The sequence below is a fragment of the Falco naumanni genome, chromosome 5 (assembly GCF_017639655.2).
Source record: "Falco naumanni isolate bFalNau1 chromosome 5, bFalNau1.pat, whole genome shotgun sequence".
NCBI lineage: Eukaryota > Metazoa > Chordata > Aves > Falconiformes > Falconidae > Falco > Falco naumanni.
This window is the reverse complement of record NC_054058.1, coordinates 46857425-46884134: the sequence shown is the minus strand read 5'-3', so window position 1 is coordinate 46884134 and position 26710 is coordinate 46857425. Positions and strand designations below refer to the sequence as shown.

General features: G+C 36.4%; 1 protein-coding gene across 7 annotated transcripts in view; it reads left to right on the top strand.

Annotated features, from left to right (window-relative positions):
* ANKS1B (ankyrin repeat and sterile alpha motif domain containing 1B) overlaps window positions 1-26710 on the top strand; it is a 441782-nt gene that overhangs the window by 230784 nt on the left and 184288 nt on the right. For all 7 annotated transcript variants that reach the window (XM_040595970.1, XM_040595966.1, XM_040595969.1 and 4 more), the window contains exon 15: window positions 11400-11506. In XM_040595970.1, coding sequence (XP_040451904.1) covers window positions 11400-11506 — 107 coding nt within the window. The remainder of the gene's footprint in view (window positions 1-11399; window positions 11507-26710) is intronic.

Genomic DNA, 26710 nt, shown 5'->3' with positions numbered 1-26710 from the left:
ACTCACAGACTTGAATAAATTATTTCTGGCATACGTTTTCTAGAAGGAATAGTGAAGATTGACAGCAAACAGAGGGACTTAAGAAAATGGAGCTATAATATCATAAATATTGACATCCATCAGTGAGTAAATGTATAGCCTAATTCTTGTCAATTTTTTGTAGTCTACTTGTGACCATCAGATCTTGTCATGCTAAATTCAGATACTCTGCAATAGGACTGCTTGAGCAAAGAAATCTTATATAAACTCTCTTTTAATTGGAGGATTAACATGTAATTTTGATTATTGGAGGATTAATATGTAATTTTGACTGACTTAATATACTGAGACTTTTCAGAGGTATTTCCCCACATCAGATAATAACATTTTAGTGAAATAGCATAGGAGATTCAGACCCAGTTCTGGTACTGGTATTTTTTCTTTTGGAAAAATTTTAAAACTTGTCAGTCTGGTTAGTTGTACTGTTATTTCTAAGTAACCAAACCATATGTTTTCTCACAGAATTAATACAAAATTTGTATTCTTCCTTGGAAAGCATATAGTAAAATATTTGTCATACCTAAAGATACTTTTTTTTTTTTTTTCACTTTGGAGAGTTAATCTCAGAAAGAGGAGTATGCATACTAAATCCCAACCATCTCTTCTTTCATTTTGTTATTAACCTAATATCCGATCATTACATTCTGCTGTCAGGTATGGTTAGAATAGAGGTCTATATGACCACATACATGAACAATTTATGTGCAGTTTGAATATACTACTCAAGTCTATGAAAATTGCAATATTGTACTTAACACTGTTCCTAGAGCCTTGTTTCAGTATTTGTAAAAAATTCTCAAATTAAATAATTACCCTTTTAAGGAGTGAGAGCTATTGAGTTATAAAGAAGACATGCATGTTAATAAGTACATATGGCACAAGAAAGACCTGTACCATACTTACATACGTAATATTTGTTTTGAGACAGACTGCAGAATGGTATGAATACACAGAATGTAAAACTTAGAAAATCAAATTTTCATTGACTTCCAAGAGCATGAAGCTCAGAAATATTGACAAATAATAGTAAAATGGAGAGTTAAGTATATGATGTTTAAGCATGTTTGGGGACAATGCTAAGAAGAACCATATGCATTACAGTACAGAAAATCAAATTCAGTGAATAAAAGTTATTCTCACATTTTAAGTTTGGATATACCTGTCTATGACCTAGCCTTACAAGAGTGCACCGATACAAACAAAACCAGGTCAGAACTCAAATTGGTTGTGAAAGTTGCTTAAAAATAGTATTACTCAAATTACTTCCTGGATTCTATTGGTAGTAAATGACTCCCTAACTCTTTAAGTGGATTTGAAAACAGTTCTGAAGATGATAATATTAATGCTACATTCTACTCTTCCTGATCAATTCTCTCCTCTGTCAGGTCTATCCCTGAAGTCACAGAGCTATTCATACTGTATCTTTTTGCACCATGGGGTTGAACATTGTTGAGCTGTGTCCATCTAGATAGGAGATAAAAGGATCGACAGAGGTAGACTGCAGTCTACAGAACTTGAAAAAAAAAAAAGGATTAAAACATTTTTCAAAGTTACTCCCAGTAGGAATGAGGTCTTGCCTGTTTCTCCACTGAACCACAACAGTCCAGGGGGAGTACTAATCTGTCATCTCCACAAGGACAGTTTGGCTGTATTTCACAAAGTTAATGCCAGGGTGTTTGTTGATGTGCCTAAAAAGTGACAGCCTAATTGTGCCCTCATTCTATAATGCTTTCATAATAATCCAACCGTCATTTCAGAGGTTAAGAGATATTTTTTCAAACCATGATAAATGCCACGAAAAGAGTGATTATTACTTCAAAGTTTTAGAAGTCGCTTGCTTAGGTTCAGCTTCTTCCTTGCAGCTTAATCTGAACCTTACAACTTTGAAATCATTTATATCCATGTATATTAATATTTTCTTCAATTGATGTCACTAAATAGAACAGCATTTATTCCTTAAAGCAAAATCAAGTTCAATGCCAGGTTAAAATGTATGCAGAATAGGAATTAGCACCTCACTAGATTTAAAAGTATACGATGAAAGATGAGGCTTTCACAACCAGTAGCCAGGAAATACTTTAAAGAGAGCAGAGAGTTCCTGAATTCTAAAATAGACTATATGAAAACCATAATGTGATTACTAAGGGCAAATCTCTAACACTTTGTTCAATATCTCTAGTGGTTTTGAATAAGATGATATAGGTACTACTCTTACAAATGTGTTAGGGTTAGCAAGTGAGACTATGATGAAATTTATCTTTCATAAATTATGTAGAGATCTAAGTCTACTAAAAGTGAATTAATAATGGTTTCTTGAAAGTTTGGCTGATTCACTAATGTTTCCTTCTTAATCTAGTAGTCTTCAGACTTAAATAGATATGAATCCTTGGAAGCTCACATTTCTAGTAATCACAAGAAAATCACATGCTAGTTAAAAATCTTTGGCTTGTTAATAGAATTTACAGCACACAGAGTTGTTTCTAGTTTTAGTTCCACCTACAGAAAATGAAGTAATTTTGAATACTGAACTAACTGAAGTGTATTCATTTGCTTTCTAACTCAGACTGTTAACCTGAGTTCATGATCATAACACTAGAATCAGTGTTTTCTTATTTCATTGCCCTGTATTGAATAAGATATTGTATTTGAATGCCTGTAAATACTTCAAAAATATTTACTATTTACTACTTACCACACCTACTTCATAACCCATGATACCAGTAACTTCCCAAAATTTTTCTACTTTTATCCACTGCTGCCTTTAGCTCTTTATTTTATATTATAGCGCTATTACAAATCTGAGATGACTGAGGTTAAATTATCAATTGCTAGCATGAATTTCCATTAAATGCTAATAATAGCATTTAGTGTAACATTGTGAATTGTTCTGGTACCTAAATAGATAAATATTTTTTTATGAACTCTGCAATTTGACTGTTTTTCTATTTATGGGATGTGGTGGACTGTCTCAGTTACTTAGTGCTACTTCTGATTTCTGGTAGCCTATTTGAAATGCTTTATAGAGCATAATTCCAAAGAATAAATTATCTTGTCAGTACACAAATCACCTTATTTGCATATGAATATGAGATTCATATATAGACCAGCCATTCTTTTCAAATTTATGCAACCAAAAATCCATGTTAATGGGAGTTTTTAAACAGTGAATAGCAAGGAACGTAGCTAAGCAGCTCTAGACCAGAATTTAACAAAGTAACTGTAGGTGTTGGGTTTGTTAAACCAGCTCTAGTTTCGAGCTTTTTTGTAGTATAGGAAATAATCATTAACACGTTAAAAAACATTAATGAAACCAGTCTGACAAGTACATTTTCAGCTAACCTGTACCTGTAGGACCAGTTGAGCTCTTGTTGAAATCAATCAGCCGTGACAAAGGAACGATGGAAGGAATGGTTCCTGGATTACAATTTATTAAACTTGACTGGAAAGTTGCATTTCTATCATTCTGATTTCTAAAATAAAAAGCCATTTAGGGCAACACCATGAGAGGTGTTTGCACTGTCTGTAGGCATCAATGCGGGTTCCTGAAACAGGATCCTAGGCTCTGTCTGTCGGTAGGGGAGGCCAGTTCAGAGCTCAAGCTCCAGAGGTGGGAGAATGAGGGTCGAGCAGTCGACATGAGGGAGCTCACAGACAGGATGAACAGGGTTTATATAACCTTATCCATATGCAAACAGTCCAGCGAGTTGCCAGAGCTGTGCCAGCATGCCACCCACTTAAGTTACATCTTTATTATTCATTGAAAGATGCCGCAGTTTTCTTTTGGTGCTGCAGAGCCTGTGTTAGCAGGGAATGAGTATTACAGGAGGTGTTCATAGAGTTTTTATGTAATAAAGCAAGTTCCTATTGAGAACCTGACTTTTTTGTCAGGGAGCAGAGAGCTGGTTGTTCCCTAATGGCAGTGAGCCGTGCCTTCACCTACAAGGTGCAGTCCCACGGATCTGCACCCAGTGGGCAGAGCCAGGTACTGGTAACATGCTCCATTGACTGCTTCAGACAGGCCCCTGAGAGACGACTCATATCCAGGGTCCACTGAGGGAACCAACCAGGAGCAAAAGGAGATTGGGTCAGAGATAGGAGTAGAGACAAAGCTGTAACATGGGTTTGTAGTCTAGGCAGGGCTGAAGATAGGGCTGGGAAAAAAGCCGCTATGTATGTCTGAGGGGTCCATCCAGGAGACAAACAGGGTAGATCCAGCATCCGTCCAGTAGTTAGGGCCAGAGGCAGGGCTGGGGACTGGCACTGCTGGGGCATTGCTGGGGCAGGGACTGATGGCCCCAGGCTGAGCTGAAATGGGGTCCTGGGCCATGGGCAGGGTTGAGGGAGGCCTTGGGAGGTGCTGGGCATGGACAGCAAGGCCCACTGGTGCCCTCAGAGCCCTGACACCTCTGGGTTTTATCCTTTATTATACTTTTGTCTGATCATATCAGTTAAATGTGGTAAGTTGTGTCTGATTTTTATTGTCTATATTTATATACTATATTACTGTTTTCTGAGAGTTTGAATGTTCTAGGAAAGAAATAGGTGAGGGGTAGTTCAGTGTTATTTTACAGGAAAGAGCTTCAAGTTATCTTTGCTCCCATTTAAACATACTTTTCCCAGTGCAGATTCAGAGTATCATCTTTACAATTAGCTGCTGGCTAACACTGAAGAGCTAATGCAGGTAGCAGGTACTGTCCTGTATCTAATCTATAAAAATGTTGAAGTAGTTAGGATTATCTCAAATGCCTAAATCCAACCTAGTCTCAAATCTAGGCAAATCTCAGGGGGGTAATTCAGTTTCAGATGAGTAATTTAATTTTAAAATTAACATTTTTTACCTGTTTTAAAAGGCTTGACAGGGGAAGTGAGAGGAAAAAATAAGGAAAAGGGAAAAGGCAGATGTGAAACAAAACAACAGACTGTTGTAGCTGCAGATGAAGGATGACAAAAGAGGAAATGATCAGAACTTGGAAGAAGAATAAGTAGAAGTGAGATAAATAGGGAGTAGAGAACAGGAATTATAAAACGAAGCTAGAGAGAAGAGGGAGGAGAGAAAGGAATTCACCTGATCAGCCGTTCAAAGGAGGAGTTCAGTCTAAAATCTGGTTCACTGGGGGCAAGGGAGCCTCTGAGCCCAACTAGGCAGAAGAAAAAAGAAGACAAATTGCCACACTGTCTCAGGTTGAATCTGATTTGTAAAATAACCCCAGGAGAAATCCTTAACCTTCCAACATGTATACTTTCAAGATCTGTAACTTCAAAGATGTGATAGTTTACTGCAGTGTTAGCACAGGTGTCTTGTCTTCACAGCTCTCCACAGGACCTTGCAGCAGTTACCAAATCTAAAAAATTACAGTTACCATTTAACAGCTGTATTTAGCTTCTTGAGATACCTCTGTGCAGTGAGTGTTCTTTCAAACCTTTTTCTAGACCAGTTTCTTCAAATATTTCTCTGTTACCCAGTTCTGCTTGTTTGCTAGTCCGGTGTTGCTTAGCACAAAGCTGTACAAAGATTTGTTCAAATTTAAAATTATGTAAATTTGTTTTTGTGGTGCCAGGAATTATAGCATAAAGGGTTCAGCTTGCGTAGTATTTTTAGCAAGACTATGTAGTATACATTTATATATATACACACTTCGTATACTAGTTTTAACAGTAGTCTAAAATCTTTGCTGAATTAAATGAAATATTTTATTGGTCATGGTGTCATGTAAATTTTGAAGTTTAATTTTTTCTTGCTAGACGAAAACAGTGAAAATGATTACTCATAGGTGGTGAGTGTAGTGTTACTATTATCCTGTAAAAGTTCCTAAGGCAAGCAGAGAAATGGCTCTAGAAAACTAACTCCTTTTTTCAGAAATGTTATTAACTTTCATTGAAGCCACGATAAGGATGTACACATTTACCCATTGGATGTCAAAATGATTCCTGAAAAAATGACATATATATATTGCTCAGCATCGTAGCAATGACAGTCTTGAATAGAACAAGGTGCCCCGAGTCCTGGTCCAGTGGCTGTGCTCTAGAAAACAGATCTTTTAATTTCCCAGTAAGATCTGTCCCTCATTCACTGAACAGGATGGTTTCTGAAGAAGACTAAATCAAAGTTGCCAAAGTAATCATCTGAACATGAAAAATATCCTAACTTTGAAGGGTCTGTAATAAATGTATGTTTCATGGTGGAGTGGAATACATTGACTGAGCTGTTCCTGGGTAAATAATACATCAACAGTCAGAAACACAAACTCAAAGGCCAATGGGGTTCACAAGGTACAGTTCACTGTTGATAAATCATCTGTCAAATAAAATGAATTGTCTTTGCTGACTTTGTAGTCATTATAGATACTGTTATTGTACTTCCATAGTGGTAGAGTTATAATAAATATTGGTATAAAAATCAGAAAAGAACTGCAAAGATGATTTTCCTAGTCAATGAAGGTTGTTCCATTACCTTGCATTAGCTGTGGTCTGAAAATTATTTTTGTGCATTCTGAGCCACAGGTAAGCAATGGAATGCAACCTTTAGATTACAGATACTAGATAGTTTTTTTAAATTCAAGCTGTTTCTATTGATTTTGTTTTATTTCTGTATATGCCATGAAAAATGTCTCTAAAAGTACTTTCAGGAAAATATTCAGCATCACCAAACATGATCATCCAAAACGGCATCATCATTGAAAGAGCTAGGCTGCTGACAGAAGTTACAGATTTTATATGTCATAAGTTTTTTAGAGTTTTATGAAAAAGATCATTTAAAAACTAAGCATTTTGAGTAGCCTAATAATATAACTGAAATGCGTAAGATAAAGCAGAACCTTCCACACACTTCTTGGAACCTGGTATACTTCTCCCATAATAAACTTTCTTTAATTATATTGGTCTGCTGGATGTTAGGCATAGTTTTTCTCATACAACATCTTGTTCCTAGCTATTCTTATCTCCTCTCCAGGAATACATGTCGTTAGATTAGTTTATTCACTGGAACACACAGTCACAGTAACTCTGCTCCTGTAGCACAAGTTCTGTCATAATGTCAAGAGATAACTTTTTTATCCAGCTGAAATCATAAATACAAAGAGGAAAATTATATCCCATTTAGTGTTGGACAAAGTTGAAAGCTTTAATTAAAAAAAAAAAAAAGTGTTTACAGTACTTACTCTAGCATCAATTTCTTCTCCAGCTCTGCTAAACTGGCTGCCAATTTACTTAAAAGGTTCATCCTTTCCTATTGTGGTTTAGTCTCCACTCAGAAATTTCTTGGTCAATAGCTACTAAAATTATCCAGGGTTTGATTCCATAACACCAGATGTGTTTAGTCATGTTCACCTAAAAAAATGGTTTATAATAATTTATTCATGATAACTGGGAAAGTACCTCCTCTACAAATAATCACTGCATTTCTTTCTTTTCCTCACTCAAAAAATAAAGAAAAATCAAGAAAGAAAAAATCACATTGTTAATAGTAGAGACAATAAAATAGAGACCTTAAATTCCTTTGCGTTTAGAGCAAATTTGTCTTACAGCATGTTTGAAATTGTATGCTCTCTGGTATCGCAGATTCAGTCAATTCCAAACGCCACAATAAAGATATTCTGATTCTCATTGGGAACGAGAAGTCTTGTAGAAATTATCGTATAGCATACCAGATGGCATCTTTTTGCAGACATTATTTCACTGTGCTTCTTCTATTGCCTTGGAGAAGAGAAAACCAAGTATTGCCATCTCTGAAAGAGACTTAATGTGTCAGTTTCCCATGCAGGAATAGGTACATCTTTTTTGATTGTGGTATCACAGAAGAATTATCATGGGTTATATGTTCTTTGAAATCATAGGAAAGCACAGTAGGATGTGACTGTGTGGCAGGTGAGACCATCTCATACAGGCTGCATGACATTTTTCTTTATCAGGACTCGCTTTAGGCATAGGCAAAGTAGGCATTGCCTGCAGCAGCACGCTGCTGGGGCCGGCACTGAATCACAGACTAGCAAAATGAAGAGATAGCCTTCTAGTCTCAAAGCAATAGCACCTGCTCCAGGTTCCACTTGCACTGGCTCAGAAAAACTGTCCTAGAAGCCCCCCTAAGGTAAGAGTCCTAGACTGGCAAAGAACAAGGAAATCTAAAGAGCTGCAAGTTCCCATAAGGAAAGACTTGCCCCTAATCCCTGCATTCCTGGCTCTGCTCTGGGCCTTCCTTTGCCTTCCCTACTGCCTTTGGTGGAAGGAGGAGGGAAAAGAAGTCTTGCAGATAACAGGATAATTTAGCAATGAGATGATAGGGGTGAGGACAAGGCAGCAAGCTGACTGTGTTTCTCCTTATTTTCTTTCCCCTTGCTGAGCAACCGTATGTTTTGCTGATGGGTTCAGACACGCAGTTACACTGGCAGAGGACAGAGTTGGAGTAGAGTGTGCAGTAGGACCTGCAGTGCTATAATCATCCAGTGCTGGGGCCATGGAGATAGTTAGACATAGCACCAACAGCTACATGAGGAAATGTGTCTGGGGAGCCACTCAAAAACATAATTTGCCTACACTGTTGCTAGGCATTGAGCCAAGCACTTCTCATCACTGGCAGCATAACCCATGCTTTTTATAGTAAGGTAAGGAAAAAGCAGTTTGACCATGAAAGTGGTATATTGATTGTTGGCTGTGCCTTATTGTGGGCAGCACTTTTTTGTTGGTGGGGTCACAAGATGGAGAGACATTTGTGTCTATGCATGTATGGGAGATACAGGAGCCAAACATGCATAAACCTTTCAGAAACTGGGATTATGCTTCGGCAGGTCTTCTTCTGATACCATTTTTTCTGCTTGTGGGGGAAAGGGGAAGAAGTCAGGAATCCTTTTCAAAGAAAAATTCATGATTTTTCAGTCAACTAAGAAAAATTCAGCAAGGATTTCATTCTCATCTTGTTTAAGATAGTTTTGTTCTCAATTTGTTCTCAGAAGTGCTTGCCTAACCTTTCAAATTTGCTTACCCACAAAAAATCTACTATATTTCAGCTAAACATCCTACCTTACAGTCTTGCTACTGACTGGGCACAACCCTGAAGGGGTTACGCTCCATCTATGTACAAAGATAGTGATTCACAGTAGAAAACACTCTGCAAAATGGGGAGGATTTATAGACGGGTGTGAACAAATGAATTATTATCATGAGACCTAGATTCCTACCAATTTGGTATATCTACTTTCTCTGAGGAAAAATTAATTGCCCATTAATCCATTTGAAGTACATTTAACTATTTGTGCACGCTGTACTCATGACAAATATGCGTTCTATATTGCATATATTCACATGGTATTGTTATTAAATACTTGAGAAAATTCCTAAACATTTCTTCAGTAATTACAGATTTACCAGTACCTGATAAGACTTCAGTACTTTTATTAGAAACCTAATGAACCTTTCATACTCCATTAGTAATGTATCAAATCAGTAAGAAGACCTGGAGTAATGTAAGATCTCATAAAAGACCTGCCTTAGGCAACTTGCCAACATCATGAAAGATCTTCTATGGCTCAACTAAAATTATTCTACAAAATCATTATGAACTTCAGTTTACTTGAGGTGTTCCACAGATCCAAGCAGCAGTATTAGAGTGAAGGATTTAGTTTTAGTCCAAGGACTAGTCAGGTTGGAGTTGAAACTCTTACAATATTGTTAATTTTAATCATCCAGCTAAGTTTAGAGCCTTTTCTGCGACTGCTCAGGGATCCTCAATGTGTCACTTGCAGAGACTTTGTATTATAATGTGTTGGTCAGACTGTAGGTTTGGATTTCTATGAGACAGTTTTCTGCCATGGTATCATCAATTCCAAATTATGCCCTTGACATATTTATAATTTCCTTATGCCTAGAATTAAAATCCTCCTTAGAAATGGTCATTTCTTGAGATTCACATTGAAAAAAAAGAAGTAAATAATGTGTTCAATAAATGAAGTTCTACTGGACAGTATTCTTCTTCCCGAATATACCCATTTTCTGCCAAGTCCTTTGATCCTGTTATGAAAAGCAAAAGTTTAGTAAACATTCCTCTCAGAACAAAGGTGTAAAATATTTCCATCTTGAGAGAAACTGTCTCAAAAATGGAATATTGATGGAAAATACCGTGTTAGGTATTTGGTTTCTTGTGCAGAAAATGAGCCTTGCTTTCATTTTAAATTCATCTTTTATTAATTTTTTTCAGTTATAGTTGATAAATATACATTCTCACTAGAAATCATGCAAATCTTATATGTCTGCCAGCTATCGTTCACATTTTCATAAGAAAAGGATGTAAATTTAAAATTTTATTTAGTAAAATATTATTTTAATTATTCAGTTGAAATGGTGACCTTTTCAAGTTGAATTATTTTATGTTGGCGTGAAGGTTTTCTTGTGTCTTTTAATATTTTATGGTTGAAGAAATCATGCAGATAATCTAATTACTTTGACTAAAATTGTTGTGTGTTTATGTCTTTTGCTGTACTACAGGAGAGAAACTGTGAAATGTATTCATTATCGATTCATTAAAGGGTTTTGCTATTCTATAAGCAGTGATGCAGACCACTACCTATCTTGTATTAAAAGGGGAAAAGGCAAGGCATAGTAAACCATGCCATAGGCTATGGTTTATATATTGCACATCTGAATGTCTTGTGAAACATAAAAATCTACAACAAACAGATATGTAAAGCGTAACGGGTATGAAGATTCTATTCAGATTTAAGTGCTCTAGGTTGCTTTTGAATCTTGCTATTTTCTGCATTTGTTTTGACTGCTCTCATCATTCAAGATTGACGCTTGGATGGGTGTGTAGGAGGAAGCAGCAGCAGCAGGCTTACAGCTTGCAGACAAAAAAAAAAATCTGCCTTATCTGATGGCTATTATTGAAAATGCGAGGTGTAGCCTAGGCTGGGTAATGAAGGGGAGCGAGCGAGGGGGAGCAAGGAGCATGGAGCTGCATACTGATGAGTGTAGGAGTACTTGATAAAAAGAATTCTTGCTGCTGGCAGTGCATTGCTCATTGTGGAGTATTCCAACAATCACATATAACGGAGAACAGCTTAGCTGACAGCTTGATATGCTTTTTTTTTTTTTTTTTTCCTACTGTATGACGTACTGGTCGGTAGTAAAGATTAATAACTAAGAAATGTAGAGCTAGGATCAGATCTTATGCTATATACTGCCCTGTAAACTATGTTTTACTTCTGACTTTTCTGCTTGCTGAAAACATTAATCTGTCAAGCTGGCGGGCTCCTTTGATACCAACTTTCCCAGGAACACGATGTGGCAATGCCACCTCTCAGCCCAGGACTACCGCTATTATCCAGTGGATGGTTATTCGTTGCTTAAACGCCTCCCTCTTCACCCTCCTACAGGACCCCGATGCCCTGTCCAGACAGTGGGACAATGGTTGGAAAATATTGGGCTACCTCAGTATGAAAACCACTTGCTGGCTAATGGATTTGACAATGTGCAATTTATGGTAAGAAAGCTTCTGTGTATAGCTGTGTATATACACTGTGGCTGCCTTTTTTGTCTGTCTCATGTACTCATAAAAACCTTAGAGCTATTCTGCATTGCACTAAGATCTGTTTAGTGTTTCACTCTTCTATGTGTAGCTAAATTAATACATAAGCTGTCCTTTTACAAACTTTCAAACTGTACACATTGCAAAATATTCTAGCCAGAAATATAGTAAAAGAAAAACTGAATATTAAGGTTCTTTCTCCCTCTCATCAATCTTCAGATAAAAAAAAGAAAAATGCACAGTTCTTTTAATCCATTGCAGGATTTTCACAGTATGTAAAAGCTGTAAACAACTCTACCTGCAATACATCACATTATTATTTTTATTTAAACATTAAAATCATTGTAATAATAATTAAATAGCATGCAATGTCATTCTTGCATTGAGAGGTATTTTGATAACAGAAAATTATTTAATAAAGTGTACTCTCTATGCAAGTGATTCTGGATGTGTCAGTTAAAAGATTTTGCACCTTAGATAATCAGGCTATGGGATTCACTTGTTGAAACTTACGGCCTGTGTGGAAAAGTAATGCATTCATTTTAATAATTCCATTTTCATATTTTAACTCTAAGCATTTATCAGGAACATATGAATGAAATAAAATTTTATGTACTTCATGGTTTACAGTATTACCATGTGGTGTAAAGTAACAGAGACCTGTCATGCACAAACTTTCCATTGAAATGAATATTGACAGTAAAGAGAGGAGCTTACCTGTGAGGTTGTTACATAATCACTTTTCTACCTGCTTCAGTATTCCCATTGCCTGAACCTCTAGCAAAAATCCTGACCACATTTCTGATAAAAGTATCAGAGCTTAAAATATTATTAATCACCTCTTTTAAAAGATATTTTTAGTGCCCATGTATATCTTGGAACAGTTCTAACTTTTCGTAGCTTACATCTGCATATTAGAAACAGAAGTGAAACAGCATGACTATTATGACTATAAAATCATCACATGGGTTGTGGTTTTCCTATTTAGTTTATTTTACCAATATCATTATATGCTTTTGCGTACCTGATTGGGAATTTAAGGCACAGACCTTGTCCACTTCCACATTATAATAGTGTAGTTTTCTTCCTGTTTTTACATGGCTGCCGTGTGATCTTTTGCTTATATCAGTAAAAATCATTTGAATCTTTACCTTTAAATTTACTTGAAAACAAAACTGCAATGGTGTGCTGTCAGCCCAGCAATGTAAAAAAAAAAAATCAAAAATGTGTTTCAAGCTACAGTTTCCCAAAAGTAACTGCATATTCTTATATATGTTGTAGCATTAATTACATAAGGAAGTGATTGTGTAGTCTTAAAGAGATTACAGAAGGAAATTGTTCACAGGAGGCTGTAGGTGGCATAACAAATGCAGATGGGCACACCTACCACAGGTACAAGATGAGCACCAGAGGAGCCAAAGAAACTGCCCGGGAGGGCTTTCCAGTCCATCCCCTGGCTGTGAAGGGGCCTGAAACTCATTCTGGGGAAATCTATCAGATTTTAATTTCCTACATCTTTTGTACATGTACTTACGTAAACATACACATTATATATGAGATACTAATATTCAATATGCAAATCAAACTTTTCAGGTATCAGGCAGATTAAGTTATGCCTGTATGCTTGTGTGTTAGCTAATATTTTCCTTTCTGAAGCCTTTTCTGAAGTGGTTTGTTTTTAAATATATATTGAAGGTAAAATACATAATTACTCTTTATATTAGTTGGGGTAGCATGCAAATGTGGATGCAAAATTTGACTCTTAAATGCAATTATTAAGTAAGAGGCTGGAAAATTGCCTAGTAATAAAAAATGTATAATTTCAATAATTTAGTAATTCATAATTTATTTATTTTACACTGTTCATCATGCTACTACATACTTCAGGTTTTGTTTGTAGCATAAATTGAATAGTTCCCATATTTTCTTGGAGATAAAAATTATCAGAAGACACCAAATTATTTTTATATTATTATTTTTAACATATCAGCATTATGTAAGGGAATTCTCTCCTGAAAATTTAAATGACTGTTTCAAAAAATATTTTCCATTCTAGCCAAAATGTTAAAGAGGAAATTAAACTTGCAAGTATATAGGACTGTGAAAGAAGAAAGACCTGCTATGCTAAGAGAAAAATTCAGATTACTCCAAACTTACATGTGTGGTAGTCTTCCTTAATATGAGAGAACTGCTTTACCCTTATTAAAGGGGTTTACATATTAGGCTGTTTTTTACAATCTTATTAAATTAAGTGTTTCAGATAGGTTAGCTACTTTACACTGAAGAACTCTAACACTTCAATGCAGTAAAAATCAGTTAGACATATTTCTTCTTCATTCTGTACCATATTCCTGCTTTTGTTTTTCTGGAAGCACATTCTGACCTGCATTTATTCATTCTGTTGCCTAAGCAACAACCATCACACTCCGATTAAGTATGATTTAGTAGTACAGGTCTTACTAGTTGTTCAGAACAGGAGAGGGAATATCACAATGATATAATTAATGTCCATGGAATAACATACATCTGAGAACAAATATATCTTCTTTATTCTACTCTCAACAGCAGAATTCTATTAATTACATTAGCATTCTAATAAAAAGGTATTTGTCAGATAAAAAGATTTCATGGTTAATCATTTGTTATATTGATTAGTAGAAAATAACTCCTTGTGTTTAGTCTCCCTTGGCCATTAGGAAAGTTATTCACTAGATGACACAGAATTAGGAAGATTTATTTATATTAGGTGAAGTGTGTGGACTTTGTGGCAAGAAACAGGCTATTTCCTATTAACTTTACAGTATGAATATCTTTCCATAGCTCATTGATATATATGTATTAAAAATATGTTGAAACATAGTGTTAAGATATTAGTTGTGTTTTCATGAACTATATTTCTACAAGTGCAATTCCTACCCACTATTAGTGTTGTGCAGGAATGACACTTGCATAATATTAGTAGGCCCAAGGCAGATGCAGTCCCAAGACTTGGTTCCTGTGTGCTTGGAGGAGTAGAATCATACTTGAGTATGTGTGTATGTATAAATATATATATATATATGCAATCATTATTAACTTTGATTTGTTGTGTAATAGGCTGCAGTCTCCTTCAGATGTAAAAATTTGTAGTGACCTTGTGCAGAGATACTCTGTATTTGAAGATGCAGATGATCTTGCAGTTTCATAATGTGAAGGCTATATTCTAGTTAAACTAACTCTAAAGCACAGCAATTAGATCAATAAATAGCAGTATATAAACTAGTTATAAATAAGGAATTGAATCAGTGAACATCTTTTTGATGGATAGGTCCCATGGATGTCCCTGGGACAAGTTATAATCTTTATGCAGACTTGCAGGCCTACGTAACTTGGTATGCTGAGAAAAAAAGTTAAATTGAAAAGAAACAGATGAAAATATACAAATGTGCGAGGTCACTAGATCCTTGCATGCATCTTTCTAAAACTCTGCAGTTTCATCAAAGACTCCATTCTGGATTCACAGAGATAAAAGCAGTTCAATCAAATCACTGCCCAGTGGGGACTGGTTCTGATTAAGGACTGCATATGACTATCTATTTATAGGTTGTTCTAATAATTTAAGATATTGTGAAATGTTATCACTTGCTTAATATTGCAGTTTAACAAAGATAGTATCTCTTGAAAAGGTTTATAAAACATTGTATGAGAGAAACAGGGACCAGGCAACCAAAACTTAACAGAAACATATGAAGCATTTTAATATATTTTTTGGCATCCCAAAATATTGTTCACTAGTAACAGTTAACCTGAATTGGCATTAGATACTGGACTTTCATTGCTGCAATGAACTTACAAATATGCACTTCTACCCCTTCAGGTACTTAAATGGCTAGCACTGCCTGAGGATCTGAGTATTACCTAAGTATTTTTTAAAATCCTCTGGTTTCCACCGTCGGGAAACTGAGGCATAGAGTGACTGCAGGGTGGAATTTAAAACTGCTTATACATTTGAGATAAGAGGCACTAGTTCTTAAAATAGCTGCTAACATAGTGTTTAGCAGATCAACAGTTGCTTAAACATAGGTATCTAGTACCAATTGAGATACTGTAGGGAATCCAGGAAATCCAGACAGAGGTGACAGATATTACTGAGGACCAGAGACAGCCAGGCCTTTCATGATTAGCAGTTGGATTCCAGGTGGGATGCCACCGAGTATCTCAGATGGCTCTAGAGTCCTGAATCTTATGCAGCTGAAATGAATCTTAAATGTTGTAGGTCACACAGCACTTGTGTCATGTCTAGAAACTAAATATAGATGTCTTGAGTTTCCACCTAGTATCTTAGCTGCATATGCATTTCTTTTCCTTCTCATAATTTTCAGTATTTGTATTTGTCCTGTGAATTACCTGCACAAGTATTTACCTAGTTTCACAGTCCTGGGCTTGGACTACCTTCTCAGCTACCCTTAGCTGCCTGTTTTGGATATAGTTTTGAGTTAAGCTGTGACTTTTCTTTCTCCTTCCCACCCTCTCTTTCTTTGTTTGTTTCTTTTATTTCATTTTTCACTAGGTCTGGAGGTTTATTAGTCAGCTGAAGTTTGTCTGGAGACTATCCTCTCATGTGTCATTGCTGGGATTTGCTGTCCTGGAATACCCAGTAAATCTTCTTGCCTTTAATCTCCCTGGAGGATCTTAAAGTCTGTATCAAATATAAAGAACAGAAGAAATTTTATTTCTTTAGAGTGAAATCCACCTGAAAGAAATTCTCTGTGTGCATTGTCTCCAAGTCCTACACTTGAAGAGACCATCACAGCTTTTATCCAAAAATACCTGGTACAGAGACTGATGATTTGGGCATTAGATGAAAGCTTGAAAGAGTGAGTCAGTCTGCCAACACCTTTCTTAAATTAGCCATACTGCAGATGATGAAAAAGAGGCCAATGTCTGACAGGGGTTCTAGTCTGTAGTGACTTCGGTGACTTTCAGAAGCCAACTCCCAATGTGCTTAGGAGAGCAGATTTACCTTTGCAGCATCCAGGCTCTGAGCTATCCATGCCCATAATGGCTACTGCAAAGACTCATCAGGGCACTCATGCATCATCTGAAGCATAAGAAGATTTAACAAGCATTGGCTGTGTGTAGCTTACCCAGAAATTAAGAACTGTTTATGGCAACTTTAAAACTGGCAGTCAATGATATGCAGCAAGCCAAATTTTTAGCAGGGTGGAAGGAATGTTAGTACCACTGATGCTAGAATAAGCTGTGGGTTTAAGATTTTCTGTACATCTAGTAAAATCTTAGGATATATACCTGGAACCAGCTTCAATCCCTTCATCTTCACCTCACTTGCAGACTGCAGGATGTACTTTTAGTTTGTGGCAGATCTGTAGAACTTGGCACTAAAACTGTGGAGCTCCTGTCACTGCCAGTACGGCCTTGGCTTCTTCCCTGAACAAAGTGGTTCTTTGTTACTCTTCTCTCTTCTGAGTCTTCATCTCCTTCATCTCAGTAACCTTTTGCAACTGCGGCTCCTGAGGCAGGCCAACTCTTCCCTTAGTCCAGCCTGTTAGCCAAACATAGAGTGGGGCAGAGACAAAGTTCAGGTGTAGACATCTACATGTGTACCAGGCAACGGATGTTTAGGGCTCAGTTCAGTTGACCACGTGTCAGAATCACTTGAGATGTTTTAAGACATCTGTGTATGCCTGGAATATATGATACAGGATCTATGGAAAACCCATACCAGTCTGGAGCTTCAGCTGGGTTCCAGGCAATGTACATGTTCAGCACCTCAAATGAGTCTAAATTCGTATCTGTGGGCAACTAGATAAGCACCTAATCAGCCATTAAAGCCAATGGAGCATAGAATGCAATTTAGCTGACTGGCTGACTATTAGGTTATTTATTTTAGGATAAATTAAAGTAAATGTATCTGGTCAGCTAAATCACTGTCTAGGCTGTATTGATTTTTTTTTTTTTATTAGGTCTTCTTAAGCTATCTTGTAGACAGAGAAATTTTGATGGCTCAATTTGGGCTACAACCCATACAGGGTTCACCAAAAAAGGAACATTTTTTTTTATTTATTCAAGCTTTTTCTCCTCCCTCAGAACATCCAGCCCTGAGGCTTCAAGATCTTTTTCATCCTAGTAGGGATTCTTGCTGTAAAACCTGCAAATTAGAGTTCAGGTGGGTGCCAAAGATGAAGGTTGTGCCTGTCATCCTGCAACAGTAACAGCTCTAACAAATAATCCCATTCCATGTGCTCCAGTCAATGCTTCCACCATGGTATTCCTCAAGCTGGTCAAGAGACAGAAGGGCTTATTAATGTAGTCCTCCATATCACATGTGTAAATAATAACTTGCTCTGCCTTTCTGTCTTGAGATCTCAGAGCATTCTTCATCATCCTGTGTGAGTGCATGCAGATCTGTAGAGGCAGTGCTCGTTCCCCAGTGGAAAGGGATTTTAGAGGAATCTTCCTCATGTTTATATATCTGTATATATCGCATGTGTGTGAAAAACACAGGCACAGTAAGCTGGTGACTGATCCTACACTTGACAAAGGACTTTATGGGAAGTTGGCAGTAATGATTGCTCAACAGAGGAAAGAAAAACAAGACAGAATTTTTTGTATTTCACTTGAAGAATTGATTCATAAGAAATCCATGTCCAAACAGACTGTTGAGTTAATTAAGACATCCTGGGTATGGTGGATTTCTTGAGAGTCAGAGGGAGTATGTTTTAATCTAAACCTGTCTCAACAGTTGTATCTTGAAGGTATAATCAGGGATGGATCCATCTGCCAGCCTGCAAGGTTCTGCTAAGTTAACCTTTAGGTGAGGGTTTCTCTGGTTGTCTGGAATACTTGGCCATCTCTATTTAGTTGTTCCACACAAGGTTGTACATACAAGGCATATAGACAGGGCTTCAGGCTGTACGCTTGGTAGACAATCCAGGTGCCAGTATATGCGCTGGAATGTCCTTCCACTCACCTCTGCCGTTCAGGTTAGTGATATCCAGTGTATATGTGCCTCTCTGGGGAAGCTCACTCTACTGTAGTCTGAGGAAAGAGCTTGTCCAATGTACTTACCAATGTAGTGGGCTCAGTCTAACCCTCACTAAGAACAGAGGGCCAAATCCAGACGTTGAAAGCCATTGTATGTAGTCACCGCTAAAAGTGAAACCATTTCATGATACATAGCTGTGAGTACGGTACTTGAGGACTGGAATTAGTCCCATCTGTTCTAACAATATGTTAAATATTAATGTTAAATGTTGTGCTTGAACTAAAAGACTGCCTAGCGCAGAGGCTGGCTTTCATGCTGATGTACAAAGCCTGATGAACTGTATTCTGAGACAATTCTGAGGAATTGTCTGTTGGCCCTGAATACAAGTTTTAGAGAAACTAGTAGCAGATATATCATCTGAAATTTAGGTTGTTAAAGCAGATTAAAATTTTAATAATCAGTATAAAGCATGACATTTTAATAACTCATAAAATAAGAGATGCAATGTCGATACAATGTTCTTGCTATGTATCTATTTAAGGCTAAAACCTTCCAGCTGATTTTGTTAGCAAAGCAAACAATGCTAAATCTTCAAGAATTAGAAATGTTTGTGTATAGAATGATGTGTATAATGCTATTCTTCATTACTAATGAAAGATATGAAAAACATGGCAATATGTAAAGGTCATTAAAATTAACAAAGTTTACGTGTTGAGAGAGGCGAAAAATCTGAGGTTTTGCTCTTCAGAGTAAAAAAATGAAGATTCAAAGGACAATCAGTTTATAATTGTATTTACATTGTAGGTGCATAGTGGAAACCTTTACAATGGAAGGTGATGGTAGACATAAAACAGTGGCCTGTGTTTAACAGCTTCTGTAATGAGCTTACTAATAACCTGTATGTTACAGGTTATTCTTAGTTATTTCATATGGGAATGTATCTTAATAATTAAAAAAAAAAATAATAAAAGGAGTTTTTAAAGGAACACATTATACAGTTGTGTATACTACTGTTTTAGAACAGCATTGTCTGACAAGAAACAATTAAATGAAATCTGGACCAGTAGACAAATTAATCTCAGTGACAGACTTCCCTAAGTTAAAGATGTTTGAAGGACACAGCAGTACAGAGAAGCTTGATTACAGATACTTATATGGATTCGGGAGGAGTTACCAGGTAAAGATTAATGGCTACTAAACAGATGACTGGAAATAATCAAAAGATTCTTGGACCTGTTATCCTTTATGAAGGAAGACTAGATGATGAAAGAAAAGCTGAGGTAGTTATAAGATCAAGTATTAATGCAGATGAAAAAAATAGAAAAAAATCTAAAATAAAGAGAAAATACATCATGAAAGAACAGATAAATAACAAAAATACAAAAAGGAAAAAAATGAGGAGAGAAAATGACATTTCATTAACTATAGAATACATTCAGGTAAGGGTTTATCAATATGCTGTAGCTAAAAGGATCTTGACATTAAGTTATGACTACCACTAGAAGTCAGATAAAACCCATTTTATATTTAGAAAGAACAAAGTATGAGAATTAGTGAAATACTGTGTTAATGAAGACCATTGAGATATTAGAGAGAGAGGGAGAAAAAGAAAAATATACTTCAAGCAGATAAACGAGTGCTTGGTTAATTAAAATATCTGAATCATCTAGGTTAGGTGGTGTTTGATTAAGAGTCTTAAGAAACTGAAGAGGACATACTAGATCATCTTTAAAAACTCCTGGAGAATGAATGAATTATTAGAGGATAAATAAAATACAAATGTAGTACCAATATCTATTTCAGATCACAGGATTTGCCCTCAGTATAGATTTCCAGTCTCCTGACCCCTTTGTCTTCAACCATGCAACTAATGTCTTATTTCTGTCTTTCACCATGTAACTAATGTCTTAGGAAGGAAGGAAATGGATGGTGATGTTATTAGCAATAGTTACTGTCATCAGTAATGAGTCTGGTAAGGAGAAAGTGGGGAACAGAATATCGCAATGGGATATAATGGGAAGAGAATAAAGCTAAATGAAGTAACTGTGCAGTTGGGAGATGAACAAATTATTTAAGGGAAACCAGTAAAGAAACAGTTTTATTGTACAACATATTGTACCTCTCATCGTGTAGATGAGAAGTTTTCCTTCCCTCAAAAATAATGAAAATTTTGACAAGAGAGACAGGCTTAATTTTGCTGGTAAAACTACAGCTACCTTTTAAAAGCTCTTCTAGAATGATGTACCAGAATAGCCATGCAAGCAAGCCATTCTAAATTTCCTGGGCACCTAAATTTTCTCTCCTTCAGTTTAGAGATCTTCCATTTTCCCATACACTGGTGAAAGTGTTTCCTTCTACCACACACCATGTCCATATATTTTTTTATGGTACCAATACCCCAACATCAGTTTTAACCTTCGGAATGACAAAAGCAATGAAACCTGTGAAGCCCTTATCAATATGCTATCCATTCTGCCTCCCCATCACAACACGCTGTCTGTTCTGCCTATTCACACATGCACTCACACACACACACACATTCAGACATTACACAAAAAGGGAATTAACTAAGGTGAAAAATTCCATGTGCTCAGAAATAAAGAGCTGGAGAGTTGCAGTACCTGTGCAACCTCAGTTCAGCCCTCACTTTCATATGCCTTATGATATAGTCTTCAGTCACAGGTTTCTTGACTAATTTTCTCCCTCAAAATTACTTCCTCATTTAGTGTACTGAGATTTTAGTATGCACAAGCATACATTTCAAAGCACTAACAGTTAAAAACAAAACTTGTTTTTATTTTTTCTAATGTTGCATTGCCTAATGATTTTACAACCTTAACCCAATGGTTGTGTAAAACAATGATGAGACCCCTAAACTGCCTTCTCCTCTCGTTCAGCAGTGGCTTACACTTATCTAGTATTGTTTGTCTGGAATATTAGAACTGAGTTAACACTCTAAATCACTTACACATCTAAACATGCTTTTCATTTGCATTTATGTTTTAGAAACTGGGTTATAAAGAGTTAGGAAAGATAAAAGGGTAACACTTCAGATTATAACTTTAGACAATTAAAAAAATGATATATTTAGTTAGAAAGAATTTTTTCATGATTTTTCAGAAGCAGAGGTCACCTCCAAAAACTTTGCCCAGGTGTTTTACATGGGTCTAAGCACAGGTTCAGTTCTAAGAATGTTTGATGTTCTTGACACTCAATGGGAAAAAAGATACACTCTTCAATGGCTGAAAGCAAGGTAAAGGCCTAGTACAAACAAAGCAAACTGCCTTCTCTTAACTATGATTCTATTCCACATAAGCATGATTGGTTGAATTAATAAGCTTTTATTCGTCTTAAATACAAGGTCATACAATGGAATTCAAACCCTGTCTCTGGTCTTCTTCTTAGTCCACTCCTGACTGAAATGTATTTTCAGGAAAACAAGTAATATAAATGCCACTTTACTTCCCAAATAATTTACTTCTGTAGACTCTAAAACACTAAATTAAAGATTTCAAACATTTTATTCACTATGGAATGTATTACATTCTGTATCTTTTGGTGTCCCTCATTAAGCTCCAATCATTGTGCATATGGGATAAAATCACCATGCAGCAATACATTGTATTTGTTTTAGACAGGCTAGTGCTGATGAAATTAAGAGTATAAACACTTGTTGTACATACAACCCATGACTTAAATGAAATCTTATGTTTCAGACATTTATTGGTATTATTTTATGCAATATTTTCTTGAATTATTGGAAACTGAATTATTTAATAACATTATTGAAGGGAACAACAATGTGTTAAATTTGCAAGATGTACCATAGCTGCTCTAGATTTGTGTTGAAGGTCTTTCACTGGATAATAATTCTTTGAAAAATTTGATCTAGATGGAAGTTTTGAAGTATAAAAGCCAAAGTATTTGCCCAGGTGGCAGATGTGTAGGGATAAGGTTACTGTGGATGCAAATGCTAACAGTCAAGTTTAAATAGTGAAAACTGGAATAGCACGAATAAAAACAGGCTGGATAAACACCTATCAAATGACCTTTCTGATATAAGTTGAAAACGGTATTTTTTCTGACTGCCTAGTTAGCAGCCATGAATTGGTAAAGAGTGGCCTTCTCTGCACAACCTGCTTTTGCAGTTAGGGAGAGGGGAAAAAAATCTGCAACTTATTCACTTGACTCTTACAGCTTACTCTAAAACCAAATACATGTGCATCTTAAAATCTCTGAAATGATTGATAGCTTCAGTAGCCACATTATTTAACAGCTTTTTCACTGTTTCAGGTATGCTCTCTCCAAACAGTTCTCTTTTTAATTACATAGAAAGCCCACTTCTTGAAGTAAGTTAAGATGGCGTTTATAAAGAAATAATAATTCTTAGCTGCTATGCTGCGTTAGGATAAAAGATTGCACAATACTGAGTTGGTTTTTAGCCTTGATCCATTTTTAAATATAGTATGAATATTATAGTTCTGTTAGCTTCTCTGAACTCCCTAGGCATCCCTCTTGTTGCCAGAAAGGAATTGTAAATTGACAATGCAAGTTATTTTATTTCATTTTCCATCTCTCTTGGAATTTGGAAATGTGTCTGTTCTGTCTATGAACTTTTTATTTCCTGACATTCTGATTTCTCAAGTACTTGTTTTATTGCCTGTAGAAATAGTAGATCTTCACTTTCTGCCCAGAAAAATAACTTTATGCAGCAAGAGTGGAATATTATGCCAAAGAACCCAGATACAAACAAATCTTTGTTTCCCTGTATTATCAGGCTTTTTGTCAGCAAATTCTGCTGTCCTTGCTTGTATGGTTTGATTTCTGTCTGTCTCCTAACTCTGCTATGTCTGTAATAGCATCTTACTTCATATATGTATTTGCTTAAAATCCATGCTGTTTCCTTCGTGAACAATAGGAAATGGAGACTCGGGGGGAAGAGAATAAAGGAAACACTTGCTAGCACATGCAGAAGAAGCCTTGTCCAGGGGGAACGCATAGGACAGTATATCTAAGTGTCTTTTCTGAGGTCCACCTTTTGATTTGAATTATGAGTTTGGGGAAGACATTTCTCTGTTCCCTTAATAATCTAGCTAGGAATTTATGTAATATTGCGGGGCCACATATATGAAATCAAGAGAGGATCCTGGTATAGAAGTATCTTTATATTAAGAGCTAGTTTGTGCTTGTGCCTGTCCTTTGATAGGTTTCTAAGTACCTGTAGTTGGAAAGCACAGTTTCTCAGGAGTGAAACAGAGGTATCTAGATTGTCTCAATAATCTCACTGAGTACCTTCATTTAAGTCTGAATAAATTCAGTAGCAAAGGGTAGACTCAAGCTCAAAATAGTGCAGAAAAACAGAACAAGTATTTAATACTTATTAATATGTTTATTTCTCCCCCCCCCCCCCCCCCCAATGTATTAGGAACATTTTCTGTGTATGAGGTAGGTATATGCAATTTATCATTACTTTAATGTTCAAGTCATGCATTTTATTACTTCTACAAGCCAAAGTCATGGCAGAAGCTGTTTCTTAGTGTTCTACTTGTCTCTCCTGGAGCTATCCAGGTACTGTGGTTCCTTTCTCTTTATTTCTGAGATTCTTTGTGTCTGACCCTCTCCCCTGAAATGCATTTGTGTTTCTGAGCTCTCTCCCTGCCCCATCACCCCTGCAGGCTAGACTCTTCTTGTGCTCCCCATGTCCTCCTTTTCTCCATTTCTTCTTTCCTCAGTAGAAATTACTTGTATCTTTTTTGTCTCCAAATCCAAGGAAGGAAGGGAGGAAAGGAAGAAAGGAGGGGGATAAAAGAAAAGAGAGGGTCAAAGGATATGTGCTTCACACCTAAGTTCTTTTACTGACTTAAAACATTTTAAAATGTTTTAGGGAGTCCTGAACAAAAGCAGAGGGACACTTAACGGGATGGTTTTCACAGAGGTGTTCTTGTAATTCTTTGAGAGACAGCCCTGGCCCAACAGAGCTGGTGCTGAGTGAGAGCTGGTTTGCTTGGCTGGGCCTAAGCTAAGCTGACTTCTTGCAGAAAGCTGGCTGTGCTCTCCAGCATGACCTGTAGTACCGTATTATTCAGACTTTGCCACTTTCCAAGGTGTCTCACGCTTCTGAATTACCTGGACACCTAGCTACAAGTTGTGGTGAGCTTTTCCGATAAAAATGTTGCACTGAAACCCTTTGATGCATGTGTGCAAGGGAAGGGACGGAATTTGGATTTGCTGAAGTGTGAGTGCTCGCAGCTAAAACTGAATTTGGCTACTGTTGTCCTTTGAATACATATGTAGACCGATACTACATATTCAATGAAATGGAAGAAAACAACCCCTGCATTTAGGCACTGAGAACTAACAGATTAAAAAAAAAATCTTAATTCTTTATTAGTGCTACTTTAGTTCTCTATCTGTATAATGGATATAAAAATGCTACCTTGCCTTGAAGGAGTCTTATAAAATACATTAATTCCTAGTTTGGAGCTGTCTAATATTATTTCAATCAATGTCTAAAAAAAGTCTGAAGAAAGTGAGTCATTCTTACTGGTGAGGTCTTCAATGGAAAACTATATATAAGACATGGACCCACACACAGAATGATAAAGGCTAAAAAAAGAAATATCAGCAATCTTATTTTGTAAGTACCATCCATCCCCCTGCACTGAATTAATGGATTATTCAGAAATGTAATTATACTGTGTGTATGATGACAGGTAGAACATGTATCCTGGAGTGAAGGGTGGGTAGCCAGTGTAGAACAGTCTTCATCATGGTATTTTGTAGCTTTGTGACTTTGCAGCATTCCTTTAATGTGTAGTGATCAGCAGCTATTTTCTATTTTATGCATTAAAGTAACTTTTCCTTTTAAGAAGGGGTACTGAAATCTAGAAATCATATCAAGTGAAGTTACAGTCTTCCACAATCTTGTGTCACTAGATCAGAAACATACAGTTTTATTACCCAGTTTGTTGGTAGCACTTGTCTGATTTGGACCCAATAGTAGAGGAAAAAGAGACCAGTGAGCCTCACAACTGTGCACCAAGATCATTAGGAGCATTTTTTATCAAAAAAAAAGAAAAATTAAAAAAATTTCCTTACAAGGAAATCTGCAAAGCATCAGTAAAAGAACTGCTTTAATTTGGATAGGGACAGGCCCAGAAGACTCCTTAAACGTTAGTTGTTAAATGCAGTGTCCTTCCACACGAAGGGGATTGGTGGAAGTGCTCTTCACAGTAGCATCAGGAAGAAGGATGCCAGACCAGCTGGGCTGACTTGCCTGAAGGTTTCCTTAGGACTGAAGGAAATGAAATAATAGAGCATCAGATTAATGGACTCTGACAGTAGATATCCTAACATGAGTACTTGGAAAATCAGCTGTGTAGCAACATTCCAGAATCCCTTCCATAGTGTTTTGGGGCTGGATCAGTCTGTGTATGGTATTACTACCCTAAAAATATATCAAGCTGTCCTCTTATTAATTTTGAACATTGCTAATTCAGATTTTTAAGAAAATGCAGTACATCTATGGGAATAATCAATCTCTCAGACAAAGAAAAACAGAACAAGTTTACCTTTGTATAGAAGATTCGCGAAACCAAATACTATGTGATATGCAGCAGGGATAATTCAGAGTTCTATATAAAGGTGTTAGGACTGTCTGTATGAGACCAATATGTGACTTTTAAGTTTCACAGCTAGTACTTCCTTTGGCTGGAGACAAGTTACAGTTCAATTTCTGAGAGCAGGAAATGCATGGATTATTTTTCTTATATTCACTGGTAAAAAAAGATCATGCCTGCCATTATATATGTCAGTAATTTATGAATTGGTATTAAAATACCATGTTGTGTGAGTATTTGTAAGTTCTGACTGCTCAGTTACGGGCAGAAAACACAGTACTATGGTGGTCTAATTACTGCTTTTGTGTTGTATCTGAGATAAACGATACAAGAATATTTGCAAAAGAGTGAAAAATGTGTAAATAGGGCAGAGAATGTGAACAGAAATAAAGGTCACAGTATTAGAACTGTATCTGAATACAATATGTGGATTGGGAATAAATTCCACAGGGGGAATAAACAGATATGAAGAGATGAAGGGAACAGAAAGTAGACAGTTTATGGTTTGGCTCACAGAGCCAGAAATCTAATTTTGCATTTTTTGGTTTATTTATT